This window comes from Hydra vulgaris, chromosome 15 (genome assembly GCF_038396675.1).
Source record: "Hydra vulgaris chromosome 15, alternate assembly HydraT2T_AEP".
Taxonomy (NCBI): domain Eukaryota; kingdom Metazoa; phylum Cnidaria; class Hydrozoa; order Anthoathecata; family Hydridae; genus Hydra; species Hydra vulgaris.
In genome coordinates this window covers 44755001-44772500 of record NC_088934.1, presented here as the reverse complement: position 1 = coordinate 44772500, position 17500 = coordinate 44755001, and the positions used below count along the sequence as shown (strand labels likewise).

At 29.2% G+C, this 17500-nt stretch overlaps 1 protein-coding gene across 2 annotated transcripts in view; it reads left to right on the top strand.

Annotated features, from left to right (window-relative positions):
- Window positions 1-17500, top strand: part of LOC100200569 (deoxynucleoside triphosphate triphosphohydrolase SAMHD1) — a 126686-nt gene that overhangs the window by 49114 nt on the left and 60072 nt on the right. For both annotated transcript variants that reach the window (XM_065820505.1, XM_065820504.1), the window contains exon 5: window positions 10075-10316. In XM_065820505.1, coding sequence (XP_065676577.1) covers window positions 10075-10316 — 242 coding nt within the window. The remainder of the gene's footprint in view (window positions 1-10074; window positions 10317-17500) is intronic.

Genomic DNA, 17500 nt, shown 5'->3' with positions numbered 1-17500 from the left:
AATATAGAAACATTTGTTCTAAGTTTTGATGTAATTTATTTTACTTAAAGTATAATTCATAATATTTTTTATTCAGTGCGTTTTTAAAATATTTTTTGAAATAGCCGCGGTTAAATCGTCAAAGCAAAATGTAATTTGCCTGGTCATATAAAGATGTGCGATCGCACGTCTTCATGTGAAAGACTGATGTATGTATATATATATATCCTTACCGTTATTACAATGGCGAAGAGGCAATTGATTGAAGCAGGGTTTGGTGGCAGAATAGCTGTAAGAAAACCTTTCCTTTAGTCCCAAAATAAATAAAAAAGACTATAGTGGGCAAAACAACACAAAAAATCAACCATCAATGATTGGGAACATATTCTTTAGACCGACAAGTCAAAGTTTTAAATTTTGGTTCCAACAGAAGATCTTTTGTCCAAAGAAAAGTTGTTTAACAGATAATAAAACAATGTGTGTTGCTAACTGTGAAACATGGTGGGGGTAGTCTAATAGTTTAAGGCTGTTTTGTTGGAAATACTACAGATGACATTGTAAAATTAGAGGAAAAAATGACAAAAGAAGTGTATATTTTACTACATAAACTTAATCATTAGTAAAATAGCTTATTTTTCTGTTCATTTTTGCTTTCAGTTTCTCTTCCAATAGTGAAACTTTGATAACTTTGAAAAGTATGATCACTCAAATAATTATGGACAGTAGTGTATTTAATATATTATTATTATTTTTTTTGTGTATCAGTAGTAAATATATTTAGAATGTAAACAAATAATATCATATATAAAAAAATTTCAAAAAAAATAAATAAAGTTGTTTAAAAGTAAAATATTTTAAAAGCAGTTATTAGATTTATATTATGTTATTAAAAAAATAATATTTAATTAAAAAAGTAATGAGTTATCAAAAAAATATTGTTATTAAAAAAATAATATGCTATTAAATTAGTAATAATTAATATGCTATTAAAAAAATGATAACTTATTGAGTATATATATATTTTATTTATGCAAAGTTTGTTTATACATTTTTTTCACAAAACAAAAAATCTATGTAAAGAAATATTATTTTATTAATATGGTATTTTATATTGTTTAAAGAAAATATTATTTACATCAATTTAGAGGGTGAGTGTATATACATCAATGTAGAGAGTAGGTATATAGCACTGGGTTCGGAACTTGCTTTAATGTTTCATTTAGCTTTTAAGTTAATAAAATCAAAAAAGTCCACAAGAAATTTGGCCTTAGGCTTGCATTAGCTGTCAACAACTATGTATACGGGTTATTCTATTTAATCAAATCTCCTAATTAGTAGTAAACGACTGGGGTTGATATTTGACCAGGGCCGGGGCCGGATTTGATAAGCCGGGGTCGGGGCCAGGTTTGTGGCTGCATAAACATTTATACATCCTAAAGTATATATTTTTTATTCGAAATTCATGTTATATTTTGTATATATATGCATATATAAACATCATTATGATCAACATAATCATCATAATCATCATTACCATCATTATCATCATCATCATCATCATCATCATCATCATCATCATCATCATCATCATCATCATCATCATCATCATCATCATCATCATCATCATCATCATCATCTCTTTCAGCAAATACTATACGAGTATAAATACTATGCATAAATAATAAACGAATAAATATGTATGCATAAATCGCACCTCAGAAGCTTTTATTCCTTCTGGACTAAAAGTTTGGAAGCTTCTATTCCTACTCTTCAATTTTAAATCAAACCTCATTCTACTCCACATTTTTCAATATCTTGAGCAGTTGCTTTATTAATCATTTATTTCATCTTTTTTACAAGAACATCTCTCTCAAGAACAAATGTCCTTTTATTATTCCAAGAAGCAAATGTAAAAAAGGTCCCGTCTGATGATAAGCTCTGTTATTTTCAGTTTACTAAATCTTGTATCTTATATCAGATGTTAGGTTCTAGAGACTTCTGGTTAGTCTTCAACAATGTTATTAACTAAAGTAAGTCTAACATTTAATTTTATTAATTATATATTTAATAATATTTAATTTTCAAAAAGTGCTAAATAAGTGGTTCCAATTTCTCAAAACTCTAGAAAACGCTTTGACCTCTCAACTATCCTTCAATTAGTCTTCGGTCTGTTATTAGTTTCTTTGTATAAAAATTTTGAGATTATTAAATTATTTCTTACTAACTACAGTAATAAAGTTATTCTTGAAGGCCTACATTCTTCTTTATTTCAAATAACTTTGAGGGTACGACAAGATATCTTGTCGTACCCTTAAATCTTTGCTCCTGCATTGTTTCTTATCTACAATATCAATCTTCATGAAAGTTTAACATCTAAAGGGGCTCTATTTGTTGACAGCTCAACTTTATACTCTTGTCTTGTCAAAAAATCTTTACTTTTTGATTGCTCAGAAGCAGCTGATTTTTAATCTGATCTCTCTTCTGTAACAGCTATTTGTTGACAACTCAACTTTATACTCTTGTCTTGTCAAAAAATCTTCACTTTTTGACTGCTCAGAAGCAGCTGATTTTTAATCTGATCTCTCTTCTGTAACAGCCTAAGGCTTGCTGTGGCTTATGGATTTAAATTCTGGACTTAAAATCTGCAATTTTTGTTAGCCAACAAAACTCATTTATTTACTGCAAAAAAATATTGCAATAATGTTGGTATACCTATATTGATGAATAACATCCCTCTTACACTCAGACAAAGTCTAAAAGCACATTGTAAATGTGATGTAGTCACATTTACAATGTGCTTTACTACCAAGTCCCTGGTAGTACTGCGCTCAACCTGTTTTTCTGTGCAGCGGCCTAGGTTGTCAAGGTTCGTATTTCAGAATTATATAGTTAAGAGAGGGTTATAACCACAATTAAGTAGCCTCATTGTCTATAGTGGCGTTTTTTCAGCCTTGGGGAGGTGAATTAACATATATATATATATATATATAAAACTAATTAGACCTGCTTTATCTGACAAGCTTGAGCCACTCTCCCATTGTTGTAAGGTTGCATTTCTTTCTTTTTTCTACAAATACAATCATGGTCAATGCTCAAACAAGCTATCGTCTCTGTAACAATAAACCAAAACTCATTCTTGCTTGTTTCTTATTCAACAAGTTGCATCCTTTTACTGTATCTGCCCCTTCATGCTATAAAAACTTTTATTAATCCAGTTTTTTTCCTTGCACATCAAAAAAATCTTATAACTTTTAGCCATCTTCATGTTTTTTGTTTATATACAACCTACAACTTTTCAAGTCTTCACTTAACCATTTCCTAGTATTTTTATTTATTCTCTATCTTAAAGTAACTCATAACTTAATAGTGGTTGCTTGCAATCTTGTTGGAAGTAAATTTGAAAAGAAGTAAGTTTGAAAATGTATAAATATATACCAGAATTAAATAAACTAGAGAACTGGTTAACATTTTGAAGTAATTTTTTTAACAAAGCATCAATTATGAGATATTGTTTGTTTATATATACATTTATTTTTAAAAAAAGTCCAGTCTTTTTTAAAACCGGTTTCATTCTGGTTTTTAAGGCAGTTTATCTGGACTTATTCAATTTTTGATTAAAAAGATATAAAACCGATAGTTTTTGATATTTAAAACTCTAAGTCTGATATATCAGTTTATCTTTTTTAGGGGTTACAGGCATTTTTTTTCTCCTACTTATATTTTCATGTTAAATAAAAAAGAAAATAACATGCACCAGCACCTTGTCTAAAATGTATATTTTCATGTTAAATATAAAAGGAAATAACATAAAAATTTTATTATAAATAAAAGTAAAATAAATACTCCAAAGTTTCATTCCCTTCAATTGCAGAACAAAGGTTCTGATGCTAAAATAGGTTTTTAAAAATATGTGGCTATGAAAATAACCGTTTTTTAAAACTTGCTTAACAATTACAGCTGTATGGTTTAATGATACTTCCTTGATTTCTTTTCTTAATACGAACCATTACTCTTTGACTTCCTAAAATTATTTAACAACAAACATTAAAATTTTAAAAAGTTTCATTATTTTAATAAACAGTATAGTTTAAGATATAAACTTTTTATTATAGAAATGATCTATTATCAAATTCTAACTCTAATAATTATACATTCAAGCAAAAAAAACTGTATTCAATGTAATAAATAGATATAATTGAAATATAATTAAAATTTTCATTCTAAACATGTCTCAGTAATCCTTATGTGGAGCAACATTATTTATTTACAATAAGCCTTTAAGAATTACACTATGCATCCCTAAGTAGAAATAGAAATTTAGACACATTTTTTAGGAAACAAAAGCATGTCAAAATTGAGTCAATTTGAGGTCAATTGGCGCAATTTTTTCTTAAACATAAAAGTTTGGGATTCTCATGTTTCAACTTTTCTGACAATTAGTTTTTTTTTTTTTGCAAGCATAAAAAAAACATACTGTATTGATTATGTGAAAAGGCCTCAGAAATATCAAATTGGCTACCACAAGCACCTAAAACGTATCATTAATAAAGTTAAACAATAACATTAAATATCTAAATTTAAAGATAAACATAGCTTTCTCCAATATTTACCTTAAGAACAGTTATCAGCTGAATCTTCTTGCAGTAAAGCTTTTATACCTCTTGCATTTTGTTCTTCTTGCAGTATAGATACATGTCAGATGTCATAAATAAATAATTAGCTGTATCCCTAGTATTTTTGGCAAAAGAAGTTAAATGTGCATGACCTACTTGTGTAGTTTTTTTGGCTTTGTTCCTGGCTTCAATAGCATATTCAGACAAAGAACCTATTGGATACTTAAAATATTTAATAAAAGAAACACCATGAACTACCATTCTATGCACAGACTGTGACATTGGAATGGCTTTTAAAAACTGATCGTTAGAAATAAGACCAAACAGGCGTTCAGATTTCTGTTTGAAAATTTTTACATCTGGTCTTGTGGTTGTACTGTTCATATCAATGAGCAGGTCCCTAAATAGTTTGATCATATTGGTATTCAAATTTAAATTCTTCCAGTCACAGATGGATTATTAAAGGCTTTTTGTGCAACATTGCCAGTATTGGATGTACCAATTCCCTACCTGACAAAAGATTATTTTTAATTGCATTTTGACTAAGTAGTGGAATTTGTTTTTGTTTTCAATTCTTGGCTTTTTTTTGCTAGAATTTTTCTTCCTTGTTTCACTGCTGGAAGTTTGCAAGCAGTATTGAAGACCCACTCCATGCTGCATATCCACAAATGAAGACTGCAAATTCCAAGTTTCAATATATTCTTGTCTACAATTTTATCTTTATTCCAAATAGTTTCCAAATTAAACTCCTAAGAACTTGCCTAACATTCATGACAGCACTGAGATGCTAATTTTTTTTTAAGTATTTTTGATACCACAGCATTAAGTGTTTTACCATCATTCATTGTGGTATAAATAGTTGAGAAACTTAAATTTATAACAAAAGTATTGTCATGAAGTGTAAACCTAATATTCTCTAAAGACAAAATTTCATTTTGTAAATGTTCAAACTTCTCTTGAATAAAACTAATGGGTTGCATCTGGACTATTTGGATTACAAATTTTCCATATTATCTTTTTTCCACTTCGAATCTCCAACAGTACAAACACTATACTATACACAGTGGAATCATCCACACCTCTCTTCATAGTTGATGCATTCTCAAACTCAGATTGGTCACTCTGACCATCACCTCTCACTTTGCAAATAACATATATGTTATCACGTTCCTCCTGTGCTAAAACTTTAATAGAATTATCTTCATCCTCCAAAAGATACTCAAACACTCTAGAAACTGAATGTTTGATCATATTGAAGATACTACACTTTACTTCAGTTTCTGAATATTCCACCTGCTCTGGATATGTCAATTTTTTGTATTCTTCTAACTTGGTTAAACTTGGAGGAACAAGATGATGATTTTGTGTAACAATTTTTCTAAATTCAGCCCATGTTTTGTCTGTTAGTCTCAAACTGCAAAAAGTATGCAATGATAAATTTGGACCATATAAAGTAGACCTGGGTGCAGTAGAGGAATTAGATGCAAATCTTTTTACAGCATGCTGAAGTTCTTCCAGTTCTTTTCCCTGAAGATTATCAGTTCTTTTACGTTTCATCCTACTCAGGAGTTCTAAAAAAGATTTTCTAGCTTTTTGTGCACAAGGTACAGTAAATATACCTGCTTCAGGTGTTCCCATTGTTACAGTATTTCTCATAAAACATGTATAAAATGTGTGTACATATACATACATATATATATATATATAACATATATATATATATAAATATATACGTATATATATATATATATATATATATATATATATATATATATATATATATATATATATATATATATATATATATACATATATATATATATATATATATGCACACTGTGTGTATATATATATATATATATATATATATATATATATATATATATATATATACACACAGTATATATATATTTATATATATACATACACACACATGCACACGCACACACACACACAAACACACACACACACACACACACACATATATATATATACACACATTGTAGGTACCTATTTAATTTCAGTCCAAGTATTAATTGGCCCTCTTTCATTTTTTGTTCACTTTGCTTGATGAGCTGGTTACCCTGTTGAATCAGCTTTTCACCCTCTTTTAAAATAAGTTGTTCCTCCTCATATTTCCTTATCTGTTGCTCAGGGTCTGTTTCTATACTATATATATATATATATATATATATATATATATATATATATATATATATATATATATATATATATATATATATATATATATATATATATATATATATATATATAACATTTTGCTTTAAAAGTAATAAAAAACTTACGAGACAGATGATTTGTATTCTATTTTTTTATCCAGATGATTTGTATTCTATTTTTTTATCCAGAAAATCTTTGTATTTAGTGAAGAACAAACTGCTTTTTTATCCACATTTGTTTTGAAAACAAAGTTTTTTATCAGTGAAACAAAGTTTTTTTATCATGAAACAAAGTTTTCTATCAACTCAAAAGACAGTCTTCAAAAAATTTAGAAACTAACCATACAGCCAGCATTTTTTAGTACAATAAACTTAGACTGTAAAAATTTGGCACAAGCTTTAAAATTTTTCAATAATTTATAAAAATTATCGCAAGGTAAAACTGCATGTTATTGAACTACGGAATTTAGTCAGTTTTTGACAGAATTTAGTCAGTTTTTGAATAAAACTCACAATTGTAAAAATGATTTTAAAGCATGAGGTCACTGAGGTCGCCTGAATATTTTTACATGGCATTAAAGTTAATTCGCAGTAGCTGTTTTATTAAAAAAAAAATGAGGCGACCTTTGTGACCACATGCTCAAATCAATCAATTTAAGAAATCAAAAAAAACCTTTTTTTCTATTTCTAGTTTTACATTCAATAAAATATATGATTATTTTAATTTTGCATAAAAATCATATAGAAATTTAACACTTATCATATACTTTGAAAGGTTTTAACAAAAATGCGAGTTTTTTAAAACCTTGAAAAAACCCATTAAAATATCAATTTTTTTTTTTTTATAGAGAATTAAAAACTGAATGCAAAAAAAAATCTTAAAAAGTTTAAATATGAAAAATCACTAAAAATGTGTACAAAATCCTATTTCCACTAAGTGATGCATAGTGCCCCGGTCGTTTATTACTAATGAGTGGTTTCTTGATAAAAAATTATTTTTGTGACAACATTAAGAAATCAACTAATTTATTCAGCAACATTTTGATATTTTTATGGGTTTAAAAAGAAATGCTTACACCCATGTATATATATATATATATATATATATATATATATATATATATATATATATATATATATATATATATATATATATATATATATATATATATATACATATATATATATATATATATATATATATATATATGTATATATATATATATATATATATATATATATATATATATATATATATATATATAAATGCATACTTTGATAAGCAGTTTGATGGTTTAGGTTGGGGCAGCAATCATTTTTTTTCATTATGCTTCTTTTTCTTTTTTTTCCTGAAGAAAATTGTATGAAATTACATCAGCTAAAAAGTTATTATAGTAGATATATATACATGTTGGCCAGATTTCTGGAATGTTCTAGATTTTAACAAGTGTCCTGAATGTCCTGGAAAAATTTTTTTTTCAAAAATGTCCTGGACTTGTTTTTTTTTTGAAATAAAATAAAGACTTTTATTTAAACTTTTTTATATTCTTGTACATAATAAAAAGTACTTCATTTCATGTAGTTTTGTATGTATAACATAAACTACATCATTTCATGCAGTTTTATATGTATAACAAAAATTTTTTTAACAAATAAAAGATTATTAGATGTATTAATAAAAATATTACCTCCTCAATTTAACAAATAGCATGAAACTTTATATATATGTAAATATAATATAGGGTAGATTCATGTAATATAGGTAATAGCACCTTAGTAATATAAGAATACTAAAAGATTTCAAAGTTGTAACCAGTAAAGTCAAAGTTGCTTTGTATTTTTTAAATCAAATTTATGTGGTAGAATCGGTATAATTAGCTTAATTAGGAATACAGGAATCAGTTTAATTAGGTAACCAGGAATACAGGAATCAGTATAATTAGCATAAGTTTATATGCAGTAATTAGTGGCATCTAAATAAAATGCTATTCAATTTTTTGCATTGTTAAAATATTATCATCACACACGGCTAAAACTGTTGCGTGAAATTTTGAGGCTAAAATAATGAAATTTAATTTTTCATAAAGAAAAACATGTTAGCTAGAAATCCGTTCCATTTTTGTTTGAAAAAAAAAGTACATAGAAACATTTAGTTTTGAGAAGATAACATTTTTACTGGGTAATTTGACATATGAGCATAGTCAAATTACCCAGTGTTTTTCATTGAAGTTACCTAGTTTAAAGTCCTAAAATTGCAGTGGTTTAAATCGCTTTTTGAATAGAATTATTGATATTTTAAGAATACTAAAAATCTTTCTGTAGTTAAAATTTAAAAAATTTGTAATTTTATCTTTTAAAAGTTTGAGTTAATAAAATTGAAAAAACAACAAACTAATTTGTTGTTGTTGTTGTTGTTGTTGTTGTTGTTGTTGTTGTTGTTGTTGTTGTTGTTGTTGTTGTTGTTGTTGTTGTTGTTGTTGTTGTTGTTGTTGTTGTGAAAGAACAGAGTAGAATTGTTTCAATAAAAATTTTCAATAAAATTTAATCTTTTGATGGTGTGTTTTGTTAAGAACATTATATTCCAAAAATTTCAATATTCAAAAATCATTATATTCCAAAAATTGGAGTGGTTTTATATGCTTTTTGAATAAAAACAAAACATTGTAAAAATTATTAATATTTTAACAAAACTAAATATCTTTCTGTAATTTAAATTCAAAAAATTTGTAATTTTATATTTTACAGGTTTCAGATAATACAATTGAAAAAAAAAAGTACTAATTCTTTTTTTTATTTGCGTAAAGCATAAAGTATTATTGTTTCAATGAAAAGTGGTTTAAAATTTGATCTTTTAATAAAAAGTTTTGTTAATAACGAATCATTATATTCCACAAATTAGTTTTAATTGTCTGGTTGGTATTTTTTTACTTATTTAATGTTATTTTTTTCGGCTAATTTAAAGTGCTCATATTACCAAATAGTCTGGGTAATATGAGCACTTTGCTACTTTTTTAAAACCACTTTGTTTTTAAGAAAAACTTTTGGGTGCCAAAATATTTGAGTGGATCATGAGTAGTGATCTCTAAAAGTCTTTTATTTGCAAAAAATTTAGATTCAACATAATTATTTTTGAAAATATTACAACTTTTGCTTAAGGTGCTCATAATACCCTAATCTAGCCTACTTATAAATATCTTTATATATATACATATACATTAACATTTACAAAAGTATTGTTATCATTTAATAGCTTTAATAAAAATTACTTTTTTTTACTTTAAGTTTAAATTTTACATATTTAGGTGGTGCATATATGGTGTTTCCTGGAGCCTCACACAATCGATTTGAACATTCACTTGGCGTTGCTTATTTAGCTGGAAGACTTTGTCAAACTCTTCAAAAGCGCCAGCCTGAGTTAAACTTGACACACAAAGATATGATTTGTGTTCAAATAGCTGGGTTGTGTCATGACCTTGGGCATGGTCCTTTTTCTCATTTATTTGAAATAGCTATATCAACTAATGATCCAGATAATAATTGGATGGTAAGTTATAAATTTAATTTTTTTTTAAATGTTTATTTAGTAATAAGTTTTAAAAGTTGATTTAAATGGTTTGATTTTTTTAGTAATTTTATAATTTAATTGAAAGATAGCAAAGTAAAACTTCTAAAAGTTGTCATTTAAACAATTTTAATAATATATCATTCTCTTATAAATAATCCCCTAATATAAAATTATAATAACAGTTTTTTATTCTTTAAAGATCACAACAAAATTTATTTTAAATTAAAAAATATGCTTTACTGATACAATTCCAAAAACAAAATGATTTTTTAAATGATTCATTTTACTGTTTTGTTTTTGAAAGTATCTCTAATATTCACACTGATACTTTTTTTCCTTACTGTTACTTTTTTTCCTTACTATTACTTTTTTTATCAACTACAGAATTAACCACATTGTTTTACATATCCCATATATAATCTATTTTAAATAATCTTTTGTTGAACCTATATAGATTTTATCTTCCATAACCTATTGGAGTGGCATACATATAAGTCAGATCAGGTTATCCTGCTACTGGTAACATGTAACCCAGTACAATCTGCTTCATGTCCTGCTGCCTTGTAGGATATGCCTTTTAAGGCAAAGGCTAGGAGATGCCAACTCCCATTTAAAACACCCCCTACCTTGGGGCTCATGGTTGAGTAAAGGCTAGAGATAGTGTCTCGATAAAAATACTCATCTTGGGCAGATGTTAAATGCACCCGGCTACTGTCTTGTAGAAGACCTCCTAGGCAAAGACTTATGGGGTAAACAGATTCTATCTGTTGACCAGCCTCGCACCCCTTCTTCATCTATTAGGCTGGCGCAGATGTATTTTTAATACATTGTTTCCAGTTTAGGATGTTGAATGCTGGATCTTCTTGACTCAATGCATGGGTTTTGCTTGTGTCTGTGTCTTTATGACTAGGAAACTCATTCTATTATCTCCTAATGAGGGTACAGCTCTAAAACTCAGTTTTATGGTTCTGAGGCCGGCTAGTAGTCAGGTTTCCCAAACTCTGTGGTAGCTCTCAGAGAGGGTGATTCCATCAACAGCTGAAAAATATCAAAGTATTAACAGTACCATGTTGCGCATGGATAGTGTCCCTATTTGTACTTTTGGTGTGCATTGCGGAAGCCTCATTTGGAGCCCTTTGTTACGGCTTAGGGTTTATTAGTAGTAATGAGGCAATTGCTAGGGCTATAAAACAGTGTTCTGAGTACTATCTATGCTTTGAGTCAAGTTCTTCAATCTAATTTAAAAATGAATAAAGTACCAAAAGCTATAAAACACAAAAAACCATCATCATCACCAAGTTCTGTAAACCTATCATTCACTAATATTCGTGGTCTTCGAAGTAACTTTTCTTCTGTTGAGTCTTATCTCTTGCAAAGTTCACCAGACCTACTTGCTCTTTGTGAGACTAATTTGAGTTCAGCTGTCTCATCTTGTGATCTTAGTGTTGATGGTTATCTTCCTCTAATTCTTAAAGACTCCAATAGTCACATGGTTGGGCATTTACATTCGTAAGAATTCACCAATTTGTCGTGAAACTAGATTTGAATCCACAGACTATTCTTTCTTGTGCTTTCGTTTAGCACCACTTCACTCTATTGCCTTTCTCTTTGTTCTATATCGCTCTCCTTCATCTCAAGACTGCACTCTTTTTGACGTTATTTCTGATCATATTGACCAAGCCCTCTCTCTTTATCCATCAGCTAATTTATTTGTTGTCGGTAGCTTTAATGCTCACCACTCTGAATGGCTTGGCTCTAGTGTGATTCTGTAGGCATTAAAGCCCACAACTTTTGTCTTTCTCAATCCCTAACTCAAATAGTCAACTTTCCAACTCGCTTTTCTGACAACCGGAATCACCTACCTTCTCTACTCGACTTATGTCTTGTTTCTGATCCTTAGGTTCTTCTGATCACAGTTTGATCTCTCTAAAACTAATATCTCATTCTTCTTCATGACCTGAATCCCCCTATTATCGAACCTCTTACAACTACAGTAAAGCTGACTGGGGTTCTTTCCGTGATTTTCTTTGTGATGGCCCTTGGGTAGAAATCTTTCGTCTTCCTGTCGACAAATGTGCTTCTTACATAACTTCGTGGATTCAGGCTGGAATGGAATCTTTTATTCCCTCTCGACGATTCCAGGTCAAGCCTCACTCTCCTCCATGGTTTTCCTCTTACTGTGCTGCTGCGATTGCCAATCGAAACTGTTACTTCCATATTTATCAGCAAAACAGTTCTCCAGAAAAGAGACGTCTGTTTATTACTACTAGAAACAATTGTAAAAAGGTTTTGTCTAACGGTAAAACTCGCTATTCTCAGGTCATGAAATCTCAAAAATTAGGCTCTTGTGATTTCTGGAGAATCTTTAATAGTATCAATAATAAGGGCAAATCTTTAATTCCACCTCTCTTGTATGGTTCAGACTTTGTCACCTCTCCTAATGACAAAGCCAAATTGTTTGCTAAAAACTTTTCATCAATATCATCTCTTGATTCCACTAGTTGCGTTCTACCTGATATTGCCAACAAAGAGGTTGATCCATTGCTTGACATTCGTATCACTCCAGCATCTGTATCTAAAGTGATTTCCTGCCTAGAGTCTTCTACAGCTTGTGGCCCGGACAACATACCTGTTATTGTCTTGTAGAAGTGTTCTCCAGAGCTGTCGTCTATACTCTCAAAACTATTCAACAAATGGTTTTCAGAGTCTTGTTTTCCAGCCTGCTGAAAAGCGGCATCTGTTATCCCTATCTTCAAAAATTCTGGAAAACGATCTGATTCGTCTAACTACCGTCCCATAAGTCTTCTTTCTATCTTAAGCAAGGTTTTCGAATCTTTAATTAACAAACACTTAATTTCTCATCTTGAATCTAATAACTTACTTTCTGACCATCAATATGGATTTCGATCTTCTCGTTCTACAGCTGATTTGCTAACAGTAATAACTGACAGGTTTTATCGTACATTAGATGAAGGTGGAGAGGTTAAGGCCATCGCTCTTGACATTTCAAAAGCTTTTGATAAAGTTTGGCATGCTGGTCTTCTCCATTAGCTTTCTTCTTATGGTGTATCTGGCAACATCTTTAACGTCATTGAACCCTTTCTTTCCAATCGTAGCGTAAAAGTTGTCCTCGATGGACAACACTCTTATTCTTATTCTGTAACTTCAGGGGTTTCTCAATGTTTTATCCTTGACCCTATACTCTTTTTAATTTACATTAACGATCTTCCAGGTATTCTCACATCTTAGATGGCATTGTTTGCTGATAATACTACCATATATTCTTGTCGTGATAAGAAACCAACACCCTCTGATTGCTTGGAGGTGGTATTTGAGCTTGAAAAGGATCTGCTACAACATGGGGCTCACAGTGGCTGGTGAACTTCAATACAGATAAAACTCAATTTTTTTCAGCCAATCGTTATCACAATAATTTAGATCTTCCTTTATTTATGAACGGTGATGTACTCGATGTGTCACCTACTCTTCATCTTCTTGGATCAACTCTTACTTCCAATCTTTCATGGAAACCATATATCAAATCAGTTGCAAAATTAGCATCTGCTAAGGTTGCATCTCTTTATTGAGCTCGTCACTTTCTTACTTTGGATTCTATTCTCTATCTTTATAAATCTCAAATCCAACCTTGTATGGAATACTGTTGCCATATCTGGGGCGGATCTTCTAACGATGCCCTTTCTCTTTTAGACAAGGTGCAAAAACGCATTGTAAACATAGTTGGACCTGCTCTTGCAGCCAACCTCCAACCATTATCACATCGTCGTAATGTTGCTTCTCTTTCTCTTTTTTACAAATACTATAATGGGAACTGCCCTAAAGAGCTAGCGTCTCTTGTGCCATCTACTAAAATTAATTTTCGTGTTACTCGTCATTCAATTAAGTGTCATCCTTTTTCTGTGACTGTTTCTAAGTGCTCCAAAAACGCTTATTCGTCTAATTTTTTTCCTCCAACATCAGTTCTTTGGAATTTGCTTCCTTCATCTTGCTGTCCTGATTCATATAATTTGCAATCTTTTATGTCGTCCGTCAATCGTTATCTTGCTCTACAATCTTCATCTTTTCTCTTTCAGTAACTTCCAATTTTAATTAGTGGCTGCTTGCAGCCTTGTTGGAAGCAAAGATGTTTAAAAATATATATATATATATATATATATATATATATATATATATATATATATATATATATATATATATATATATATATATATATATATATATATATATATATATATATATATATATATATATATATATATATATATATATATATATAGTTTGTTGCATATGGGAGGCATGGAAGGAAAAAAAGTTCTTACGCCAACACATACGTCACTTTTAATTACTTTTGACTTTCGTCCAACATTTGCGTGTTGAACGAAAGTCAAAACTATTAATTTAATTACAAATTAATCGTTTTTTAAAAATACCACAAAAATGCAAATTTAATTGACCAGAATGTTTTTAAAAACATTCTGAATGTTTTTAACTATATAAACAATGTTTTTATTTTTATTTTTTTAGTAAAATGTTTTTATTTTTAATTTTTTTAATAAAATGTTTTTATTTTTATTTTTTTTACTGTAAATCATGTGTAGAGTGTACATCGACTATCTTATAGCCTGACTCGCAAGGAAGTGATGCTATATCAACTGACAAATAGCCTGACTTGCAACAGAGTGCTGCTACATCTACTATCTTTTAGCCTAACCCGCAAGGGAGTGCTGCTACATCGACCGAGGGTTCAGTTGGGGCAGGCAGTCTATCAATTAATAAAAAAAAAAAATTCCGGTCTTGCATTTTAATTTTTACTTTTTGTCAACAAAATATGGAAAAAACTTTCTGACAACATATAAGAGTTCTATATATATATATATATATATATGTATATATATATATATATATATATATATATATATATATATATATATATATATATATATATATATATATATATATAAAAATCAGTAAAAATTTTTTTTAGACATGTTATTGATAGTATAATGGGAAAAACTTCACTTCATGATGTTTTGACACTTCATACTAATTCTGGACAACCCTAAAAAATATATATATATATATATATATATATATACATATATATATACATATATATATATACATATATATATACATATATATATATATATATATATACATATATATATACATATATACATATATATATACATATATATATACATATATATATATGTATATATATATATATATGTATATATATATATATATATGTATATATGTATATATATATATATATATATATATATATATATATATATATATTTATTAGGGTTGTCCAGAATTAGTATGAAGTGTCAAAACATCATGAAGTGAAGTTTTTCCCATTATACTATCAATAACATGTCTAAAAATAAGATAAGTGATCCTGAGGTACCTCAAGGCCTCGGAATTTGAAACCCATTTTTAGAGCAAAAATTAAAATCTTTTACATTATAAAATGTTATAATTCTATAAATATGACAACATAATTTAAACAAAATCATGTTTAATATAAAGGTAATCAGATCTACAAAAAAAAAATGTAATGTTACATATAACATTTCAACTTAAAAAAATAAAATTTTTTAGTTACTTTTGTGACCAAATATAACAAAAAATAAAGGACTTTATAGTCTTTACTTGAAAAATTAGTAATTTACTTGAAAAGTGTTTAATCTCTTATACTCAGTACACTCATATAGTACTTAGTACTACACTGCAGTTTTTTATAGTTTTACTTAGTACTACACAATAGTTTTTTTTGAGTATCTTTTTGATAAAAAGACACTCAAAAATTTAGTGTTTTTTTATCAAAACTGGAATATAACTTTCTATGCTGCTCGACACCCCGCAACAACCATGCACTTTGCTCAATATCAGTTGTAATGATTGTATCAAAATCCGAGATTTACTTGACACCACACTCCGCTGCATCGTTGACAACTTTAACTGTACAAACAAATTGTTCTGCAACTCTAAAAGCCTAGTCTGAGTTCCACAGCTCCACTGATTTGGAAAGCCAACCAGTGATCACTTTTAAAATATGGAACAACAAATGAGATTCAGTCCCAATCAAATTTGTCAAAGTTGCTTCACAGTTTTTTTTAATACTGGTTTACCAAGGCGGAAGTTTTCTGATATTGGAGTCAAGAGCAATTGATTTCTTTAGTGCCATTTCTTTCTTTAGTGCATGTGTCATTAAAGGATGTTTACTAAATAAAGCAAATGACACAACTTCTGACAAGTACCATTGATGATTATGGAGTTTGTTAATCACAACATCAGCAATATTTTTGTCAACACTTCTAAAATCAATCCTGTCATGAATAAACTGGAGGTTGTTCAATGGTGCATCCGCTCCTCATGATGTTTTCATCCATGCAGGAGTGTAGAAATGAGCCGAAAATTTATTCATATGCATGAGTTTAGCAACCACATCATCATCATACCGCATCTGTTGGAAAACATATACATCTTTCCAGCATATATGTTGTTGGCCAATGTGCTTGAGTTATCCTCCCTGGTTTGAGAAAGTGGGCGCCATGTGGGGGAGTTTCACCCAAGATTATCAGAGTGTTTTCAGTAGATTCACGATAACCATCTAGCAAGATAGCATGTCTGTAAGTTCTTTGACAACTTTATGTTTAATGTTTAACAACCATTTCTTTTCAATTTCCAGTACTTGTATTGCTTAAACTTTATCTAAGTTTGACCATGCATCTTTAAATTTTGCAAACAGTTTGTTTTATGGGCCTATAATGTCACCAAATAATAATTTCCATTCAGCACCAACAACAAGTTCTAAAATGTGATGACGACAAGCTAGATAGAGTAACTTTTTATCTAGACTTGCTTCCATTAACTTAGCAGCTCCTTTGTGTATACCACTATTGTTAGCTGTTGTGTCAAACACTAGAGCTACAGCTCTGTCTGACACAAACTTGTCACAGATCAAGCATTGCTTTGTTTGAGTTGCTCCTTGGGAGTTAGCTAGAGAAGGTACACCTAATAATTTCCCTTCCTTGTATTCGGGAGCTCCAGAAATAAGAATTGCAAGTTGTTCATATGTGTCTCCAAGCATATCTTTTAAAAGCTTACCATCCCAATGCAAAGCCCCATATTGG